The 22775-nt window shown below is 37.2% G+C and overlaps 2 protein-coding genes across 2 annotated transcripts; both read right to left on the bottom strand.

Moving 5' to 3' along the window:
- Window positions 1–10676: 10676 nt before the first annotated feature.
- On the bottom strand, window positions 10677–12744 carry LOC113749892 (putative F-box/LRR-repeat protein At5g41840). Its single transcript, XM_027293770.1, has 3 exons — window positions 11470–12744; window positions 11204–11368; window positions 10677–11129 (listed from the first exon to the last, which is right to left on the bottom strand). The coding sequence occupies exons 1-3, from the start codon at window positions 12154–12156 to the stop codon at window positions 10797–10799; spliced, it is 1185 nt and encodes a 394-aa protein (XP_027149571.1). The 5' UTR covers window positions 12157–12744; the 3' UTR covers window positions 10677–10796.
- Window positions 12745–18667: 5923 nt separating this feature from the next.
- Window positions 18668–20451, bottom strand: LOC113760158 (F-box/LRR-repeat protein At4g14103-like). Its single transcript, XM_027302730.1, has 4 exons — window positions 19408–20451; window positions 19147–19320; window positions 18822–19068; window positions 18668–18726 (listed from the first exon to the last, which is right to left on the bottom strand). The coding sequence occupies exons 1-4, from the start codon at window positions 20449–20451 to the stop codon at window positions 18668–18670; spliced, it is 1524 nt and encodes a 507-aa protein (XP_027158531.1).
- Window positions 20452–22775: the final 2324 nt, after the last annotated feature.

Here is a 22775-nt window from a genome sequence, read left to right as displayed (position 1 = left end):
CAACCATGACCACCCTCCCCCACTAGCGACCGCCACGTCAAGCTTTCCTCCCCCTCTTCTCCTTCATTTTCCCCCTCCTCCTACCTTTGGTCATGCTACCAGATGAGGAAGGGGAAAGGGAGAGGGACGGGGGTAGGATGAAGGAAAATGGGAAGATATGGAGGGATTCAGAAATAAGCACTCTTCCTTATGGTCATTAATAGTCCTTCACTCGCCTCATCTGTCCCCATTCATGTCCTAAAATCGATTTGGCATCTATCTTTTCTTACTATTTTCCCTCGTAAACATGACTAGACGAAACTTGCCTCATGGGAAATTACACATGGCAGTTTTCTGTGGTGCTGACACTTTTACATTCACTTTTTCGCTCGTCCATTGTGGATAGTAGTATAGTACCATAGTACGACAACTTATCGGAGACGGACAACTTTAGGACCTGGTCCCAAGCCAAGCCCTCCTTTCCGGTTATTTATCAATCAGACAATGACCGATACAATCATTAAAATTTCCAAACCAGCACAGGTTCTGTGCTATAGCAACTGTCAAGTATAGGTAACAAACCAACACACTTAACTAAATTTACTTATACCCGTCTATGAATAGATGAGTATGGGTATCTTAAATTTTTGTAAATGGATATAAATGAGTTACCCAATAATACTCATTTATTAAATAAATATTATTTGGCAACCAATAAATGGGTATTATTGGGTAACCCATCAAATCCAATTAATTCATTTAGAATTCTCTTCCTCCAAGTCTCTTCTCTTCCCCTACCCATTTTTTTTTCCAAATTTTTCATTTTGTCATGATGTTAACTACTTTTGTTTCATTATTATTATTATTATTTGTTGATTTTATCTTATTATTTTATTTTATCTTAGTTTGTTAACTTGCTCATTTTTTTAACATTACCAATTTATGATAAGTTTTAGCCTCTTTTCTTATCTTTCTAAAATTTTAAATTTATATATGAAAAAAATGTTAGGGGTTCAAAATTTTTGGATTAAGTTTTTCTATTAACTTTTATAGTACTTAGTTCAAATTTTTTTATTCTTATTATTCAATTATTAAATAATATGTAATTTTGCGACATAGAGTATAAATAAAAAAATTTTGGTAATTAGGCTTATTGAACATTATAAGTAAATATTTAAAATTAATAATGGGTACAAAGAGCGGCATAAATTGATAACTTAGTTTGCAAAAATAAATTTAAATGAGTTTACAAAAAATTAAAATAAATGGATTATAAATGGGTAATTGGGTTACCCAATTCATTTTTTGACTTACCCATTTATCCCCATCTAATTAAATAGGTATAAATGGATTGACTCACTTATACCCATTATCCATTTTACCCAACCCAAACCCGTCCAAGTCACCCATTTTGACACCTCTACTATCAAGACAGAACATATGCACCAACCGTAATGCCACAATTATGTATACTGACAATAGGCAGGGCTGGCCATATTTCAACCATTATATGCATCCTAATTATCTGGAAATTGAAGTATAAACCTTCAAGTTAGCTGAAGCAACCAGCCTGATAATTTAGAGGCTACATATGTAGAGATAACTAACTCCTACTGTGCAAATACAAGTGCCAAGTGATGTTTTAGCTGTTCAAGTAACACACAATCTTCTAGAGATTGGTATTCCAATGCTGTTTACTTGTTTAACTTAAATTTTCTAAGCGCTGCAAATAAATATTAGAACTTTTGGTCAAGTGAAACTATAATTCATTGATATAAGCAAGAGGGTTTCTAAAAGAGAAAGAGATCTCAAGTTATTAAACCTATACTATGTACATACAAATATAGACTAGACAGCTAACTAAAACCTGTATTTTTAAACTCGAATTGAATCAGCTCGTTCGATCGATTGGATTGAGAATTAGCCAGTCGTCTAGTCCAAGTTTGTGTTGAAAATCGAGTGCAAGAACCCGATCAAAAACTGGATTTGACCGTTGACAAATCAAATAATCAAATAATCATCAAGAGTAAGGTCTTATAATGAACACAAGTTATACACAAAAGTAATTCTGAAAATATCAAGCAAAAGATATAACGCGATGTCAAAATTATCGTTAAGAGACAAATAACTCACAAATTTATGAAATCTAACAGACAATCAACAATTTGTGAATGCATAATTCGCTTTTATAGCTTGTATGTATTTCTAGTTTTCAGTCATACTACTGGAAATGTTTGGGTACGACCCTTCATATAAGTTTCCTGTTTAATTATTTAATCTTCTTTCTTAAATCGCCCTAAAATTTGATTGTTGTTATTATAACACTTTTTCTCTACGACATTGAAGATTGTAGGAAAAAAGGGGGAAAGCAACCAATGGCCGGCAAAGCAGAGGTGCACCAAGAACAGTAATAAAAAACAAGCTTTTCGAGCTCCTTTTTTTTTTTTTTTGAGAGAGAGAGAGAGAGAGAGAGAGAAATAGATATTTTCAGAAAATAAGTAATAGTTAGAATAAATAAAATTCAACAAGTGTGTAAGACTGAAAACTGGATCATGAGAAAGATTGTTATTTTCACTTATGCATCACCTCGACAAATGGGATTTTCTTTACCGCTATTGGTGCAATATTAATAACTCATCGGCGTGACTTATCGAATATGAGGTGAAGTCGGGACCACGGGCAGGAACGGTTGCACGTGCAACCATTTTTAGCTGTTTTGTGCATTTTATACACCGCATAATTTTATTTTCATACAGCGTAACTTTGTTTGCATAACGTGTAACTTTAGAACAAAATTTTGTGAACTCCACAAACGTTGTTAAAAACGAGGTACAAGAAGTGATTTGGATCGTACAATTTTTTTGGGCCAAATCTTGACCGTGAACAGCTCAAGAGCGGTCTATCTAATGATCGCTCCTGCCCCTCATCCGGTGAAGTCGGGAGAGCTATGAAAGGAAAAGTGGATAAAGTGAGGAACGATCGATGACATATTAACCAACCTGAAATGTGACAGGGGTTCAAGCGAAACACCGATGAATTGTGCCGATAAGTCTTCCAACATACACCCTACATTTTAGGAAGGTGGTTACCTTATCCCTAGGACATAGGAAAAAGTGGTTGTCAATCAAGGAGCAAATTGTAAAGTGGGACAGGAAAAGTAGAAGTTATTAGCCATTAAGGCAATGAAGGAGAGAAGTGGTCCATGAAATTAGCGGACAAAGATCAGACCAATTAACCGCCATATTCTTGCGGGAAGCTTTGGCGAAGGGATGTTGATAAGATAAGGCAAAACCAAACCCTTGGCTGATCCTATCAACATCACGATTGCCATTGTGTGGTTTGGTTTTGATAGCCTTTGATAAATTAAGGAGCCATCTTCCTTAAAATAAATGGCGTTTACTAAGAGACCTTATGACAAACGAGGAGCAAATTAAGGGGTTGCTTTCCTAGCGTTCGTAATTTAGTGCATCATACAGACAAAGATATTATACAAAATACAGGCCACAAAATAAACTTTGAAACAGTGACGTTGCATTATTGTGGTGTAAACCGACAAATACATAGTCCGCAATAATACATATGTACACGAAGCAATTGACATATTTCGAACAATAATGAGTAGCAAGTGTTCTTGGCAACCACGAATGTGGTTTGGCTATGATCTGGATCAGGACCCATTTTGATTCTTGTACGATTCTCTATTGTGTGTAACAAAAGTATCAGTGTCTGTGATTAATGTAGTCATAATTCCACTGTTGCAAAATTTCTTCAGCAATATTAATCACTAATCTAGGGACCAGACACTAACGTTTTTAAAAAAGAAGAAGAAGAAAAAAAAAACATGTTGGAAATGAGACTCGGTCGCCCTAAAACACATCCACTTCTTTGTATGGAATATAACTTAATCAGCTAAACATGAAAATGTTTACATTCGTTAGAGCGTAGCAATTTGCATTTTAGCTCATGAGAAAATACTTGTAATTAAAGAGGGTTTCGATTTAACGACTAACGAGTGTTAGTAGAGAGATGAGAGTGGAAAAGCCAGATTACATTATCTTAGACTGATTTTGTCTACAATACGCTGTAATCAGCATCTATCTGACTTAAGAAGAAATGAATTTTTTTTTTTTTGTCTGGCAAGAGAATAAATTTAAGGACAAATTATATTTTGCCCCCCTGTGGTTTAGCTTTTTTTACATAACTCTCCTATGGTTTCAAAAGTTATACATAGTCCCCTCATGGTTTGGATTAAAGTGTAAAAATGACGGAAATAGTCATTCATAACGGAACTTCTTGAAATGTCGTAATTACCCTTATAAATACATGACACACTAATCCCGTATGATTTTATATTTTACTATATAACCCCCTTATGATTTAATAATTTACCATATAACCCCTTATGATTTTCAAAATATACACATAACTCCCCTTGGTTAATAAATAATTTTCAACTTTACATAAGGATATTTTTGGCATTTTAGGTGACTCCATTACGATTGATCATTCCTGTCACTTTAACACTTTAATCCAAACCATGAGGGGTTATATATAGCTTTTGAAACTATAGAGAGGTTATGTAGAAAAATGCTAAATCACAGGGGGGTAAAGTAAAATTTGCCCTAAATTTAAGTGTGGTGGGACATGTTTACCATCCTATCATCTTCTGCCCACCCACTGCACAACAATCTGTTTGTTTCAGTTTTTATTCGGTTAACACTTCATTTGCTCTTTCGCACCCTCTAAATTTCAAATGCACGAGTCAAAACAAAATTTTCCCAGAATGTTGTTTCGAAATCCTGAATAGCCATGCATCTGATGGAGATGCTTCGGATGGTCAGATCTCACAACAAAAAACAAGAAAGCTATAGTGTTGTACCAACTAAAAGAGTCTTTATTTTCCAAAATGTGAACCCAATATCCCGCTTCTCAAATTTCAGCATTCTCAGAGCTTAAATTCCACATAGTTACAAGCTAGGATATCCAAAATTCCCTAGATGGCTGATCATGTAATGCTCACCAAACGATTATTTGTACCTGGTCTCTTCTATATTTCATAAAACCTGGATTGTTTTCCCTAAAAGTTAGCAAAGGTTATTGAAATTGAGTTCAAAGAGTAAGACAGAGTGAAGAAAAAAGGAGCCATTTTTCTAGAGCCCCAGCTGGGATTATTCCCTTCTCTTCTCTTTTGGTTTTTTTTTTATCCATTCTTTGGGTCAAGTAAGAGGGGAGAGTAAACCGGCAAACCCAGAAACTAAGGTGGATTTTCGATAAGAGATCCCTTTAGCATAAATAGGAAGATGAAGCAATTCTTAAAGGTTTGAATGAGAAATGAACAACACAGATTGAAGAATATACCTCAAATTACCAATCCCAATTTGTGAAGAACCCAAATTTGGAGTGCCATCGAGCTGCAATCATCATCATCAGATGCATTAGTTAATGGAAAAATTATATTTTACCCCCCTGTGGTTTAGGTTTTTTACATAACCCCCCTATAGTTTCAAAAGTTATATATAACCCCCTCATGGTTTGGATTAAAGTGTCAAGGTGACGGAAATAGTCATTCGTACCGGAATTTCTAAAAATGTCGAAATTACCCTTATAAATACATGACACACTAACCCCGTATGATTTTTATATTTTACCATATAACCCTCTTATGGTTTAATACTTTACCATATAACCCCTTATAGTTTTCAAAATATACACATAATCCCCCTTGGTTAATAAATAATTTTCAACTTTATATAAGGGTTTTTTTGACCTTTTAGGTGACTCCGTTATGAATGATCATTTCCGTCACTTTGACACTTTAATCCAAACCATGAGAAGGTTATGTATAGTTTTTGAAACCATAGGAGGGTTATTTAAAAAAAGGCTAAACCATAGGGGGTAAAGTGAAATTTGCCCTTAGTTAATTGATTAATAAGCTTGGTGATCCCCCTTTATAATCAAAATGTTAAAATCTATATTCACCCAAAGACTAGATTTTGCTAATTCTCATTATTCTCTATCATCAATTTGTCTAAACAGATTGTCGAGTACTTATTTTTAATCTTACAAGGAGCTAAAATATTACAGTAACATGTTCTATAATTGAGTTACATTTGCAGATCATGCCAAAAGTGCAAATCATACAATTTATATTCATGATTTGGGCCTAAATGTACAAGATATTATGCATATTATGCTTTTGAACTCAACTGGTAAACAAATTATTTATTGAGCACAGAATATAAAATTCTAATCTAAGTTTTGTAGTTGAGATCCCAAATGGAAACAATCACAAGTCATACAAATAATAAGCAATCTGAAGAACGATCTCAAACTTTCTTTTGAAGAATTTGCTAATAAGGAACTCCTAGTGAATTTTGTGACACGAACTATGAGTGATTTTTACTTCTATTTGTTTGTGATTACTTGTCTCTAATTTGTAAAGGAAATCGATACAAGATGGAAGATGAATTAGGAACCCGATTTAGTTAATGCTTTGTTTAACAAAGAAAGATTCCACTAAGCCCTTAGAGCCAAGTTTGGGAGTTCTAGAGTAAAAGAAAAAAAATGAAGTGAATAGATTCTAGGGAAAATTTCACTTTACCCTCCTGTGGTTTAGCGTTTTTTATATAACCCCCTTATAGTTTCAAAAATTATATATAACCCCCTCATAGTTTGGATTAAAGTGTCAAAGTGACGGGAATGATCATTCGTAACGGAGTCACCTAAAATGTCAAAAATACCCTTATGTAAAGTTGAAAATTATTTATTAATCAAGAGGGGTTATGTGTATATTTTGAAAACCATAAAGGGGTTATATGGTAAAATATTAAACCATAAGGGAGTTATATAGTAAAATATAAAGATCATACGGGATTAGTGTGTCATGTATTTATAAGGGTAATTACGACATTTTTAGAAGTTCTGTTACGAATGACTATTTCCGTCACTTTAACACTTTAATCCAAATCATGAGAGGGTTATATATAGCTTTTGAAATCATAGGGGGGTTATGTAAAAAAAAAAGCTAAACCACATGGAGGTAAAATATAATTTGCCCTAGATTCTAAGTTTAAGAAAAATAGAATGATTTTTTGATTTTGGGAGGAAAAGGTTACTTAAATTAAAATTAAATAGTATCAGTTGCAAGCGTGCACGTTAAAGAATGACATTTTGTTCATTGGTATGCTAAGACTTTGCTTAGCGGTCAATTATGCTTAGTGAATATCGGAGTCGAAAGCATTCAAATATTTTTTTTTATCAAAAAATAAATGTTGATTGGGTAAGTTTGAAGTTTAATGGAAGCACTATCTCAATATGCTAAAGATGAAGGATTCTAATTACCCAAAAAAAAAAAAAAAGGAGAAGGATTCGTCTATCTGGTGGAGCAGTCCGCCCGAGTTTATACTGCCAATTCTATTGCCAGATATAACATGTACTCTACACAAGAATTACATACAGATCGAACAAGTTCACAAAGCTAATAGAAGCCAGATCGTTATCTGATGAGCCAAAAATTGTTTATCAATCTATAAACTGTTTTTGGTCTCCAGATTTCCAGGTCCCAACAAATTGAGCCACACTATGACCAATTCAAGGGCTGGCTGCTTTAAGAAGACAGAGGGGCTCAATTTACAGATTGAAAATGCTTACATTAGATATGAAAGACCCCCAATAACCTGTGAATGCTTAGAGCAAATTTTCTCTACAAATTCTCATTTCCCTACAACCATCGACATTAGCACAGTAAATTTTAGGATGTGAAGTACTTGCCCTAAAACACTGGGTGGCCAACAGTTCTGCTCAGACATTCTTACAGAATAAGCATCTGCTTCCGATGCTTTTGATTATGATTAGACAAAATACCCTTCGACTTCGATTGGACTTACGTCTAAAGGGCTAGAATCCTTAAATTATGCACTTTTCATTGTTAGGGGCTAATCGAAGATAAAAAATGGGTTAGGGGAAGTTATGGTACCATTTGTTTTCCTTCCTTTTTTGGTTGCATTAGGACTCACTTTTGGAAACAATTGAACTTACTGCCGAATGCCAATCCTGCCATACTTTGGCAGATCAAGAACACTGCCGTGCACTATTATGTGTGTAAATCAGTGTATGTTTAAAATGAAAAAAAAAATGACAACTATTATTTGTATTTTCACTTTAAGTTAGTTATTGCTTAAGATCTTGAATCATGTTTGGTGTAAAGTAAGTTGCTTAATTCTAGTACATTATCTAGGGACAAGTATGACAGTATCCAGGCATGTCTAGGAAAATAACTCCTTAGTCAAGTTCAACAAATATTTGCACTCTAGGATGTTTCCTCCCTTGCTTTTTTTTTTTTTTTTTGGGACCATTTTGGTTCGTGACAACACATGGCATACAATCTTTCACACTGAATAGTAAATCTCCCAAAATATTGGGTTCGTGCCAAACCTTATTGCAGAATTATGGCTTTATGGAGACGACTTCTAATGGCTTGGGACTTACAGTCAAAATAAAGTAGAATTTATCTAAGGCCATCTGTTTGGTTTTCCAAAAAACTGTCCAAGCGCATTCAAACCTTATTTGGCAAATTCAAGAGCTATTGAATTACAGATGGCAGTGCACACGCTAGATCACTTTTGAAGGAAAGAAAATCAGTGTGCAGATGTTTTGGTGAGAATGAGTTTGAGTTTGCAACCAGGCCCAACGGTCCTTCCTCGTCCACTGCCCCTGTTAAGGACTCCTTGTCAAGGGACATTGTGGGAGCCTCTTATAGTAGATTAATTGTGTTTTGATAGGCTTTGATCCTCCATTTGCTTTAAATTTATTCACTTCCCGTATGTAGCAATTAAAAGATCTAGTTTTGAGTAGATAAATTACATGAACAGATGACAGGTGCCGAACCTGTACAATAATAATTACCTACTCAAGAAAAATACAGATTTTGTATATAGTGGTGAGTAGGGTCGAATTCACAGGGATTGGGGAGAAATTTGCTCCCTTTAGAGTAAGTTTTAGTATTAAATGCTAATGAACTAAATAACTCAAATGCAAAAAAGAATTTAATTAACAGAAATAATTGGGAGAGCTCTAGCCAAGGGTGCACTTCAGAAATGGTTCATGCACTGATCATCGATTCACAGATAATTCCAACATCTATCAATAGATTAATTATAGTTGTCATGCACGCGATAAACAACCAACCTTTCTTTAATTTCTCGATAGTTAAGGTACGACCGTTAACTATTTCTCTAACCCGGAAACAACCCTAGATACGATCGTAGGATTTAATTTCTAGATTGCATTAATAATTAGAAAGGCCCAATCCTAACTAACAAACACGCTACGAGGGTTTGTTTAAGCTAGATCGTATGCTCCCCTGACATAAACCCAATTACGCCAGTTGCTACTAAGATAGAGATAACGAACAATTACGGATTCAATTACCTCTATTTAGCAAAATAGCCTATATGAATAATTAATTATTGCGCACTAATCAATCATACATAAGGACTATAACAATTAAAAACAGAAAACACATAAATACCAATAAATGAGGAAACGATTAAAATAATTTCGATCTCACAGTAAATGCTGAACCAAGTCTTCAGTTGTCCTCTTGACTAGAATTAGGAGGTTAGTCCTCCATTAATGGAGAACAACCATGCGAAAGAGCTACCTGAAGTTTACAAGATTGTTCCTGGCCAAATCGGCCATGGAAGAAAAGTCAAAGACGAAAATCAAAATCAAAGCAATTGTCCTCCCCAAGGTCGGCTAAAAAGAAAAAATACAAAGACCTAAGTTCCAGCCGAATTGTTCCTCCCGAATTTGTTGCTGCCTTCAACTCTTAATCACGCGGGATCCGGCCTTCTCCTTTTTCCAAAGAGTCACGGCTCTTTTTCTTGTTTTTTTGGCTGAAGTCCTAATCAAACGGGAATCTGGCTTCCCTTATTATTTTTTGTTTCCTAATTGAAGTCTACTAGCAAATAAAACTAATCTCCTAAATAGGAAAAGAAACCATAAAAGAAAATATTCCAAGTTTTCTAATCCAATATTAAAACTAATAATGAAGATTAAAATCTTCAAAATCTTCCTTCAAAAATTACTTTGAATTCGACTCGGACTTGGAAACCAACCCCAAACGTGCCACCATCCAATGAATTGGAAAATTGCCACTTTTAATCACGTTTTGTTTCTTTTCCTACAATTGGCACCATTAATCAAATATAAGTAGAATCCGACAATTAAAACAATATTTGGCTAAAATCAAGGGGAAAAATAATTATAAATGTAGTAACAAATTATAACCTATCAACAGATCCGGAAGACTATAGCTATATGTCAAGGAAAAGTAAAGTAGAAAGCAGACTTCAATGGATTTTCTATTACCTAAGGCTATAACCAAATAATCAAGGGTCTCCTAGATTTCAACAGTTTTGCATACCCTATTACCAAATACTCAAGGGTCTCCTAGATGTTTTAAATAGCATCTGTCAAAGATTACAGGTGAAGTTAGTCGTCGCAGAATGAATTTGCTGTTTTTAATTGATGGCTCACATAAATTTAGACCAAGCGTTCTCCCAAAAATTTCATGACTGCAAGCTGTCTATTAACATCCCATTTCAATAAAAAGCGAGAATGAAACCAATCTAGCAGACAGCAAAAACTGGATTTCCTTGAACCAAAGATTTCTACACAGTAAGCACATAGGAAGATGCAGTACACATGATACTGTACAAGACCAGGTTTCGGTTTTTTGTAGTAAATCATTTCAGCATACGAAACACAAAAATAAATTATAACCTGGCAATATTTACTTCTCTGACAAAGAGAATCTATCCCTTCCTTAACGTTTCTTGGAGATCATCACAGATATCGCCAAAATACTTCTTGGCTTCGTCTAATACGATTTCACAATCTTCAGAGCCTCTCTTGAATGACAATATTCTTCTACAAACTGAAGGCATCAGAAAATGACCAACAGTCATCTTCTTTAGAGCTTTCCCATTTTTCAAAAGATACTCAATCAGCTTCAATTGACATTCTTCTTCCTCCTTGTAAAGAAACTTAAATTCAATTTCCTTCAGAAGTTTGATGAAGCATATGGGGAGAGCCTCTGAAAACAAGCACTCCAATTCTTCGTTCTCAATGACATTGCCCAAACACACCTGTCCATTCGAGAAGATTAAACTGCAAAGCCTAATGAAACGGTTTTTGGGATAAAACACAGCATCATATTTACCTTCCAAAAAGTGAGAGCCTCAAGGCTAGGGGCCTTCCCAAATAAGCTAGCTAACGCTTTCCAAGAAAGGATATGGTCAGTTTCATCAGGATTGCAGCTGCATACAAGCGTCAGGCTCGTCAAATTCTTGAAAATCGGCAGGAAATCTTGGGAATCATAGAGAGCCTTCATGGAAATGAACCAGAGCAATAAGGATTTATCATCTGAATATATGACATCGTGAAATTATAGAGAACAGCTAAATAAATTATTAGAAGACAACGTACCTCCAGAATGTCCTGTCTTAAGGAAAGTGATTTCACTGTTTTCACCCTTATAAGATGATCAATAGCATCACGACTGTTTAGTTGATCCTTGCACAATCCAGCTCCTATACTAGCTTCAACAAGAGAGTTTAGGTTTTGAATGAAATTAACTCCAATTGCAGGTGCAGAGTAGGAAAAATGTGTAAGGTTTGGGACATTGAAGATGACCTGATGCTCGCCATCATGTCTAGGAGCATCATATGCCAAATGTTCCAGAACACCTGAATCCACAAGAACAGTACACTCACCTCCCCACAGTTCAATTCTCAATCTTTTGATCGAAGGACCACTGAAATCAACTACATCAGCTTCAGCATCATTAGTCTCCTCATCCTCCACAGATTGTAAGTCTAATGCTACATCCAGTTCTTCAAGCAGAGGGCAACCTTGAATAAGCCTTCGAACAGAATCAACAACTTGTCCCTTTAACGACATGTGAAGCACCTTAAGATTTGGTAAAACCACTAAACTGGGGACTTCTGAATCCACCAGTAGTCGCAGAGAAACTAAGGTTTTGCACGTGAAAATTCCGGGACAATTTATTGCATAATGTCGAATTGAGACAAATATTTCAAGTTCTTGAACGTTAAACAAAAGTGCAGCAGATATCCACGAGTCAATTAGCGATCGGAACTTTTTATCAACCATTTCATAAATCCAGAAAACGGAGAGTGTAAGTTTTGTAATGGGAACCCATCTCGGAATTGAAGTATTCGCCAGGCAAGATATAAGAACTTAATGAGCCTTTGACTATCAATAAACTCAAGGACAGATTTTCTGACTTTAGGCCTATAAGTTGACTTGAATTGGAGATCAATATCAGCAAGTGAAGCAAAAAGGAATTTCCACCTGGTGGATAGAACTGAGGTGGCTGCAGATTCTTTCAGTGGGAGAAACGATAAAATGTGGCAAATTAGAGGGTCTGGAAGGGCACTGATCCTATCAACACTACCAACATCTGAGCCTGGGGTGCTTTTCATCATCATTAACTATGCTGTTATTTCTCTTGATTACTGAAAAAGATCAAATGGGGTTTTAGTCAATTTTCCCAAAACAGAGCTTATAAAGGGAAAAGGGATCTTTTGCCAACATAAATATCAGATGAATTTCTGAGTCTGTAGACATGGGCATGCAACAGAAGAGAAAAGTAAAGGAAAAGCTGGAACAAGAAACACCTGAGATTTATGAAACCCTTGATTGCTTCGAGTTGCAGAGAAGCCAAAGTGTTCAGAAACTAGCCGCTGAAGCAGAAGCAGCAGCTCAAGAATTTCCAAGCACCATATGTATGCTTTCGGTCAAAGATTGGCATTCGAAGTTTAATAGTATTTTTTTTTTTTTTTGTGCTGACGGAGTGGATGTTCGAGTCAATTCTTACGGAGCCCGACTAATCCCACTCCGCCCCGGAAGGAGAAGTCTCATTCCCTCGAACACGATAACCACGGGACTCGGACCATTGCGGGTACTGGACATCAGTTCCTAAGGAAGCTTGCTGAGACCCACCGAATTGCCCATGAGAGGCAGACAATTTGGTGGGAGGCAAGGGTTGAACCCTGACCTCCCACCCCACCAGGAGAGGCGGTGGCCAAGTTTAATAGTATTTTTTTTTTTTTTAGCTTAACGGCACATCTAGCCTAGCCTAACCTACTCCTACTCCTAAGGGGAGGGAAAACCTACTCTATGGGATGGCCCAACTGAGCCGGGGGAATGTCAGGAATTCAAGCAGAGTTCCTGCGCTAGAGCTGCGATGCAGCTGTGGAAACAAAGAACAAGAGGGGAAAAGGGTAAGGAAAGATTGAGAGAGAGAAGAACGAGAGAATGAAAACGTGAGGAGGAGGAATCAATTCTGTTATTTCTCTTCATACCTCTGCAAATTGTAGAAAGCACATTATATAGGAAGAACTACACGTTCACTAACCCACTTAACAGACTGACATGCTGACGTCATTCTGATTCAGCTACTTAACTACCAATAACAGAAACTGTTATGATTTATTGCTATTTACAATTTAGCCCCCCAATCCTGACAATCCCTTCCCCTTATAACTAGCCTTGTTCTCAAGGCTGGAATTGAGGAAACTGGTGATTGATAACAGATGCATCTTCCCAAGAAGCTTCACAGGAGTCCATGTGAGACCACTTAATCAAATATTGGATCACAGGTTGATCCTTCCGGAGGATAACCCTCCTCTGCAACACTGCCTCAGGTTCCAGTATGCAGTGATCCTGCATATCAAATTCTGGTATAGTGGGGGTGGTGCGCTGATCCGGACCAATCCTCTTCTTGAGCAAGGATATGTGAAACACAGGATGTATCCTAGCCCCCTCAGGTAGCTTGAGCCTGTATGAAACCTGTCCCACCTTTTCCAAAACCTCAAAAGGGCCATAATATTTAGCTGCTAGCTTAAGACTCCTTCTGATGGCTAAGGACTGTTGCCTATACGGCTGCAGCTTCAGGAAAACATAATCTCCAACTGCCAGGGTCCTCTCTGTTCTGTGCTGATTGGCAAAATAAGTCATTCTTTGCTGCGCCTTGTCCAATTTCTCCTTAATGGACTGAGAGATTCGAATTCTCTCCTGCACTAGGTCCTTGGCACCTGGGATAACTGTATCCTGATAGGGTCCCAATGGTAGGTGTGATGGTTTATATCCATAGAGAACTTCAAATGGCGTGGTCTGTAGTCCAGAATGGAATGTAGTATTGTACCACTGCTCTGCTAAAGGCAGCCACTTGTACCAGTGAGTAGGGTGCTCACTGGACATACACCTTAGGAAATTTTCCAAACATTGATTGAGTCTTTCTGATTGGCCGTCTGTTTGTGGATGGTAGGAAGAGCTCAGGTGTAGTGCCACTCCCATCAATCTGAATAATTCTTGCCAGAATTTGCTAGTGAAAATTTTGTCTCTATCACTGACAATAGACACTGGCAGTCCATGGAGCTTGTATATATTGTCCAAGAAGAGTTGTGCAACCTGTGTGGCTGTAAAAGGGTGTTTGAGTGCTAGGAAATGTGCATATTTTGTGAAACGATCGATGACCACCAGAATGGTATCCCTTCCCTGTGACATAGGCAACTTCTCGATGAAGTCCATAGTGAGGTGGGACCATGCCTTATCAGGGATAATCAAGGCCTGCAACAAGCCTGGGTAAGGCACATTTTCATGCTTGCACCTCTGACACACGTCACAAGCACTGACAAACTTGATTACATCTTGCTTCATTCCTTCCCAATGGAACAAGGCTCTCAGCTTCTGATAAGTCCCTCTCTGGCCTGAATGTCCTCCCAGAGCAGTATCATGGACTGCCTTGAGTAGGGAGTTCCTGATACCATTTGCCGACCCCACTACCAGTTTCCCTTTGTACTTAATGATGCCATCTAAAATCTGATAGTCACTCCCCGTGTGTGAATCCAACAAGCATTGAGCTATAACAGATTGCCAATGCTCATCCCCTTCATAGCTTCTGTATAAATCCTCTATCCACTTGGGTTTGACTGCAGAAATTGCTAGGAAGGAGTTCTCCTGCTGGTCTTCCTGGCCACAGAATGTTTTCCTAGATAGAGCATCAGCAGCAGTGTTGTCACTGCCCTTCTTATACTGTATCTCATAGTCCAGGCCCAACAGCTTAGTCAGCCACTTGTGCTGCAGGGGTGTAGTTAACTTCTGTTCTAACAAGTACTTCAGTGACTGGTGATCAGTCTTAATGATGAAATGGTGTCCAACTAGATAATGCCTCCATTTGGTCACGGCTAACACCAAGGCCATTAACTCCTTCTCGTAAACAGACAGACCCAAATTCCTTGCTGATAGAGCCCTACTGAGGTATGCTATAGGATGACAGTCCTGCTGCAGCACTGCACCTATGCCTCCATTACTGGCATCTGTCTCAATCACAAATGGCCTCTCAAAATCTGGTAGCCTGAGAACTGGTGAAGTACACATGATTTGCTTAAGTTTCTTAAAGGCAGCAGCTGCTTGTTCATTCCAGCAGAAGCTATCCTTCTTGAGTAGATCTGTCAATGGTCTGCATATGATACCATAGTGTTTGATGAATCGCCTATAGTAGCCCGTGAGGCCTAGAAAACCTCTTAATGCCTTAACTGAGTTGGGAGTAGGCCAATCCAATACATCTTTGATCTTTCCTTCTTCCATACTCACCCCTTCTGATGATATCATATGTCCAAGATATTCAATCCTCTGCTGAGCAAATGAGCATTTAGACAGCTTAGCATACAGCTGATTCTCTCTCAGTACCTTCAATACTACCTCCAGATGTTGCACATGCTGATCCAGATCTTTCCAATTGCTTCTCTCTGGCCATAATTTGAATCAGTGCGTTGAGCTTCTGGTCCATGCCAGAGATTAATGCTCTCATCTCCTGGTTAGAATTTTCCATCTCTCCCCGCAATTGCTGCTGAACATCTTGTTGATTCTGCTGGAGAGAGAGAATGACTTGTAGAGCTTCCTGCAGTCGTACTTCCTGCTTCTTCAATTGATCTTCCATATTCTTGAATCGTGTGCCTTCCGCCATTGATAACAATTGCGAACAATCCGAGGATCGATGCTCTAGATACCAATTGTCAGGAATTCAAGCAGAGTTCCTGCGCTAGAGCTGCGATGCAGCTGTGGAAACAAAGAACAAGAGGGGAAAGGGTAAGGAAAGATTGAGAGAGAGAAGAACGAGAGAATGAAAACGTGAGGAGGAGGAATCAATTCTGTTATTTCTCTTCATACCTCTGCAAATTGTAGAAAGCACATTATATAGGAAGAACTACACGTTCACTAACCCACTTAACAGACTGACATGCTGACGTCATTCTGATTCAGCTACTTAACTACCAATAACAGAAACTGTTATGATTTATTGCTATTTACAATTTAGCCCCCCAATCCTGACAGGGAACCTGATGGGGACTGAACCACCATCAGACCAAACGGGTGCACCACACACCCGTATGGATTTAGAACAAACCTCATATTGAGGGACATTAATGGGAGGCAAGGTTTGAACCCTTGACCTCCCACCCCACAATTAATGTGGTGGCCAACTCCACTAAAGGAAGTTGGTTTTAATAGTATTTGATTAATTACTTTTTCATGTACAGATGTGATGTAAATCTAGTGGTTTGTTATGAAATAAAATGAATAAAAGGTGGTATAATTGGGGACATACAAAGTTGAGAAGCCGAGAGCAAGGGGCAAATTGGGGAACGAGATGCGAACCGAATTTGAGTAACTCGATTAAACACTCAAATCAAGTTTGAATCCAAACATATCTCCAAAGTCAATTCCGAGCAGTAATAATATATATTTAATTTGTTTTAATACTTATGAAGGTGAAATGCCTACTTTAACCATCACATCATGGGGAAAAGTAGTTTAGTAAACCGATATTAATGGATTGCTTTGTGGGTCTCCCTTAGATTGTCCTTTGGACCATTCTTTGATGACTTCCTGAGTGTTACTCTAACCGTGTTACTCTAACCGTTCTTTGATGACTTCCTGAGTGTTACTCTAACCGTGTGTGTGTGTTTCTATCTACTTGTGAGAAAAAAAAATCACTTATGTGGCGAAATTGTGCTTGGGAGGAGGATAGGGGCTTCCCGTCCCATATCGAAAGATTGTGGGGTAGTTATTCTGAATTTAAAGTCTACAGGTGGCCCGTTCTGCCACTAATTGGCTGAATCGGGTTGCTTTGTGGGTCCTCCTTAAATTGTCCTTTGGATCGTTCTTTGATGACTTCCTGAATGTTACTCTAACTACGTGTGTGTGTTTCTATCTACTTGTGAGAAAAAAAAAACCGATATCAATGGATTTTCTAGCGCTTATAGTTCTAACCCAATAAAAAACTAAGATCAATTTCTGCTCAATCTCTATTGCTTAACATCATCAACTATTATTTTCTTCTAAATCAATAAATACGATATAATGAATTTTAATCATCATAATAAATTAAAAAGAGTATAATGTGAAACTTCAATCATTAATTAATAAGGGTATAATTGAAATAACAAAAAATAAAATCACAAAAAATGTTTACACACACACTCCAAAGTATCGAGACTCATGGTTATTTTTTATATAGTAATGAAAATGATTATTATAAACTCTTTTATTATTCATTAAATTAAACAACTTGGATGATTACATGTGAAAAATATCGGTGCAGCATCACAAAGACTTGAAATTAGCTGGTTAGATGCTTGTAAAACATGCCCAATGCTAACCAAGTTCCTTCTTCTGTTAATCACATAATTCTCACTATAAAAATTGGTGTGCTATGTTCAATTCTTTCATATCTTTGTAGTCTTTTAACTACAAGAAACAATCCCATCACACATTCAATCTGTGTGCTTCCATGAGTTCTGAACTTGCGTACGTCCATGAGTTTATGGTGTTTTGACATTGTTTTAATTAATTTTTTTCTTAATAAATTACTAATTGTGTCCTAGTTTAGATCTCTTTTTAGTTGAGCCGATTGTTTGAGGCACAAAATTAGTTTAGGCTTCATAAACAGATTGAAACTTGTGATGGGATTGTGACATGTTTATAAGGACACTTGCTGGGATTGTTATAAGGACATGTTTAGTTGTAGTGTTTATAAGGATATGATTTTGGGTTGATTATGCTTGAAGAAGAGCCCATATAAACCTATGCCTTTTGGAGCTAAGGTACCTTAAAATTACTTCATCCCTATTCTTGTCACTCCAATTAGATCATTCACAATTGCTTAATTTTGGTTAAACAGAACTAATATATCCACTTAAGTAACCCTTTTAACTTAACTCCTACCATCTTACATATTGTAAGTTGCAATCCATAAAAGCATGTAGAAAAGAGAACAATTCCATTAAACAAATGTTGCCAAAGAAAGATAAGCAAGTTTCAAGAGAAGAGCAAGAATTCAAGTTTATGAGATCAAGCTGTTATACTTGATCCATATGATGTATCAGTGTCATATTAGGCTGAAGTCACATTCATGATTCAACTTGAAATGGTTTCAAACTATCCTTGACCAATTAATAGCATATAAAGATTAGGGGACCATAACATTAAGCTAATGCATAAGAGCCAGTATTTCCCAACACAAAGGAAGATGAGATCTCTCACAATAAATCTTACAAAGTCAGGAACTGTCTTGCAAACAACAGTATATAGGAGATTAACAAGTCAGATAGCAATACTTGGATCTCAAACCAACAAAACCTGGAGCAATAAAATCTGCTAATGGTAATACAGAATCATTAGCAGAAAGGCTTCTGCTGAACATAAATTGAGCTAGAATACTAGTTAAGCTTCCCGTAACACGAGTTTACAGTTCACAGAGCTCCTCTTGAATGACAAGATCCTTTCACCAACTGAAGGCCTTAAAAATTGACCTACAATCATATCCTTTAAACCTTTTCCATGCTGCAACAGATATTCAATCAGCTTGAATTCATATTCCTGATTGCTGAAATTTTTGAATTCGATCTTCTTCAGCTGTTTGACGAAGCATACTGGAAGAGCCTCCAGAAAGAGACTCTCAAGTTCATTGCTTTCACTGATGTTGTCCAAAATCATCTGTCCATTAAAAGTAGGTTAAAACTCAAAAGCCTAACGCGATTATTTTTTGTGATCAAAGAGTGCATCACGACTTACACAAGTAAAAGTAAGAACTTCAAGGTTAGGGGCCTTTTCAAACAAGCTAGGTAGTGTTCTCCAAGCAAGGGTATGATCAATTTCACCAGCATTGTGGCCATTGTGGCCAGGTCCAAGCTCCAAACTAGTCAGATTATTGAAAGTTGGCAGGAAATCTTGCGAACCATAGAGAACCTTCACGCAAACCCAAAACAACTTAGAGTCATAAAAAGCAAACGCCAAACAAAAAACGAAACAGAAAATAGGCAAAAAAAAAAAAACCTCCAGAATGTGCTGTTTTATAGATAGTGATTTCACTTTTTGGGCCCTATAAAGATGATCAATAGCATCATGAATTGTTAGTTGATCATCAAGCCACCCAACTCCTATTCCAGCTGCAACAAGAGAGTCTAGGTTTCCAATGAAGCTAACTCCGGCCACAGGGGCCCAATAGGTGAATTCTTTAAGATTTGGGGCGTTGAGGATGACTTGATGCTGGCCAGCATAGTTGTCAACAATATAAAGCAAACTTTCAAGAATATTTGACTCCACAACAATCTTATACTCACCTCCCCACAGTCGAATTTCCAGCTTCTTGATGGAAGGACTGGAAAATCCAACAACTTTAGAATCATTTGAATCCTCGTCCTCCAAAGGATTGGAATACAATTGTAAACTTAGTTCTTCAAGTTTAGGGCAGCCTTGAATAAGTTTCTGAACAGAATCATCAGCCAATCCCATTAAATACATGCGGAGAACCTTAAGATTTGGTAAGAAAACAGAGTTGGGGATATCCGAATGCACCCATAGTTGCAGATAAACCAAGCTTTTACACTTGAAAATCCCAGGACAAGTGATTACATATGGTTCATTTTCAGCTTCCACGCATATTTCAAGTTCTTGAATTTCATACAGAAGGGTAGTAGATATTAGCAAGTCAATGGTCGACCGAAAATTTTCATATGCCCAAATGATGGTGAAATTAAATATGGTGAATTTAAATTTTCTAATGGGAGTCAGATCTCGTAGTTGAAGTATGCTAGAGGTGAGATGCAAGAACTTTAAGAGCCGCCAACTATCAAGAGATTCATCATCACTTGTTTCGGGTTCAAGATAAAAAGTTGGTTCAAATGTGAGATCAAAATCAGGAACCGAAGCGAAAAGGTATCTCCACCTACCGGATAGAACTGAGGTGGCTACAGATTCTTTGGTTGGGAGAAACGATAAAATGTGGCAGATAAGAGGGTCAGGAAGGGCACTGATCCTATCAACATCATCAACATCTGGGCTTGGGGTGCTTTCGATTTTCATCGAATTTGTTGCCATTTTTTAACTAAATTATTATAGAGCTGATAAAGTGAAAAGGATTTTTGCTAAGAAACACTCAAGCTGTAACACCAAGGGCAGACAACAGTAAAACAAGAAAAAGCAAAACAAGAAGAGGGGAAAAGAGACCTCGGATTTTTGGGGAACGAGTTCAGGTGCTGTGAGTTGCAGAGAAGCCAAAGTGTTCAGGAATCAACTGCAGAAGCAGGGGCAGTAGCTTCCATTCATCTCTTTATAGAACCATTTTACAAAGAACTAGTAGACTTGCAGCTGTCAACACGTTTGGCTTTGCGCCAGATCAGTTGTATCCGTTGCTTACTCAGATAGTTGTGGAATTTTTGGGAATATTATTAACTCTTTTTAGTATCCATTGAATGTTTGAAAATCGTAACAGATTGCAACAAAAACAACTTCGGTGACTATAGGTGAAAGACATTTTTTTCAGCATTACAAAGACTAATAATTAGCTCGTTAGATGCTTGCAAAACATACCCAATGCTAACCAAGTTCCTTCTTCTGTTAATCACATAATTCTTACTATCAAAATTTGTGTGCTAAGCTCAATTATTTCATTATCCTGAGTCTTTAAGTACAAGAAACAATTCCATCACAAGCTCAATCTGTTTGCTTATTTAAAGATCACATTGAATTGCAACCGGATTTCTTGTAAGTTTGTGATTATACTCAGATTCTGAACAAGCGCAATCAGGCATGCTTCAATGAGTTTTTGATGTTTGACATTGCTTTAATTCTTTTTTTCCTCTTAATAAATTACAATTTGTGTCCTAGTTTAGATCTCTTATTAGTTGAGCCGATTGTTACGAGGCACAAAATTAGTTTAGGTTTCATAAACAGATTTAAACTTGTGAATAGCATATAAAGATTCTGCTGAACAATAAGCTAATGCATACAGACCATAACAAAAGCCGGAGCAACAAAAGAAGCTAATGGTAATCTACACATCATTATACAGAAAGACTTCTGCTGAACATAAACACACAAGCTAGGCAGTTAAACCTTCACTTAGCTCCAGATAGCAGAGAAGATATCAACACATCAAGAAAGCCAAATGAAAGAAATTCATCATCATCTTGCTGATACTTGTATAACATCTTTAGGACAATGCCCAGAGAGCAGACCACATACAGAGAGAAGCAACATTAATTCAATCCATTGCAACAGGATCTCCACCCCCCCCCCCCTCTCTTCCCACCACAACTACAACAAAGTATAGGGGGAGAAATGCTCATTAGTCGGCCGCCATTTGAAACAAACGCTCATTTCAAGGTTAGGGGCCTTTTGAAACAAGCTAGGCAGCATTTTCCAGCAAAGAACTTCATCTATATTACCAAAAAAGCAGGCAGATAAAAGCACCTGGATGGTCAAGTTTCTAAAATTTGGCAGCAAATATTGGGAACCATAGAGAGCCTTCATGCAAATTAGAAAGTATCAAAGCAACTTCCTTAGCAAGTGTAATGCAAAGAAAAGTAAATTTCAAAAAAAAAAAAAAAGAAAAGAAAACAGAATACCTCCAAAATGCGTGGCCATAAAGAAAGTGATTGCACTCCTTGCACCCTCACAAGATGATCAATGGCATCATCACTTGGTACTTCATTGTTAAGGTTAAGGATAAGAAGACAGTTAAGGTTCTGAAAGAAGCAAACTCCAACAGCAGATGCAAAGTAGGAAAAGGATCTAAGATTTCGGGCATTGATAACCACCTGATGCCCAACAGTGTGTTTGGCTATCATCATACTCCAGACTTTCTAGGTTATTTGACTCCACAAGTATCGTACACTCTGCTCCCAAGTGTTGAACAAGCAACATATTGATTGAGGGGCTAGAAAATCAAGCTCCAGTTTACTACCTTCATGCCTTCATGCCCTTCATTCAAACACTGGATGTGTAATGACAGGTTTCCAAGCACAGGACAACCTCGAATAAGCATTTGAACAGAATCATCAACTAATTGCCTTAAACGCCTACTCAGAACTTTAAGCTTCGGTAAAAACACTAAATTGGGGAATCCACATCATATAACAGTAGCAGATAAACCAATGTTTCACATGTAAACATTCCGGGACAAGTTATTGCATATGTTCGAATTTCAGAACATGACAAAATTACGAGTTCTTCAACATTAAATCCAAGCACATCCGATATGATTGTGTGCTGTAAAGCCTGTAATTACTTGACTAGATCAAACCGAACAGGTTTGATGTGCCAAATTACTTATTTAAATCGAAGGATACTATTGCTTCTTGATTGAGAGGATCAAGACTGATGGAGCAAGGAGGAGGACACCAGCTGAGCAGGAAAATAAG

Source organism: Coffea eugenioides, chromosome 1 (assembly GCF_003713205.1).
Source record: "Coffea eugenioides isolate CCC68of chromosome 1, Ceug_1.0, whole genome shotgun sequence".
NCBI lineage: Eukaryota > Viridiplantae > Streptophyta > Magnoliopsida > Gentianales > Rubiaceae > Coffea > Coffea eugenioides.
The sequence above is the reverse complement of the archived record's forward strand: the minus strand, read 5'-3'. Positions and strand labels throughout refer to the sequence as shown.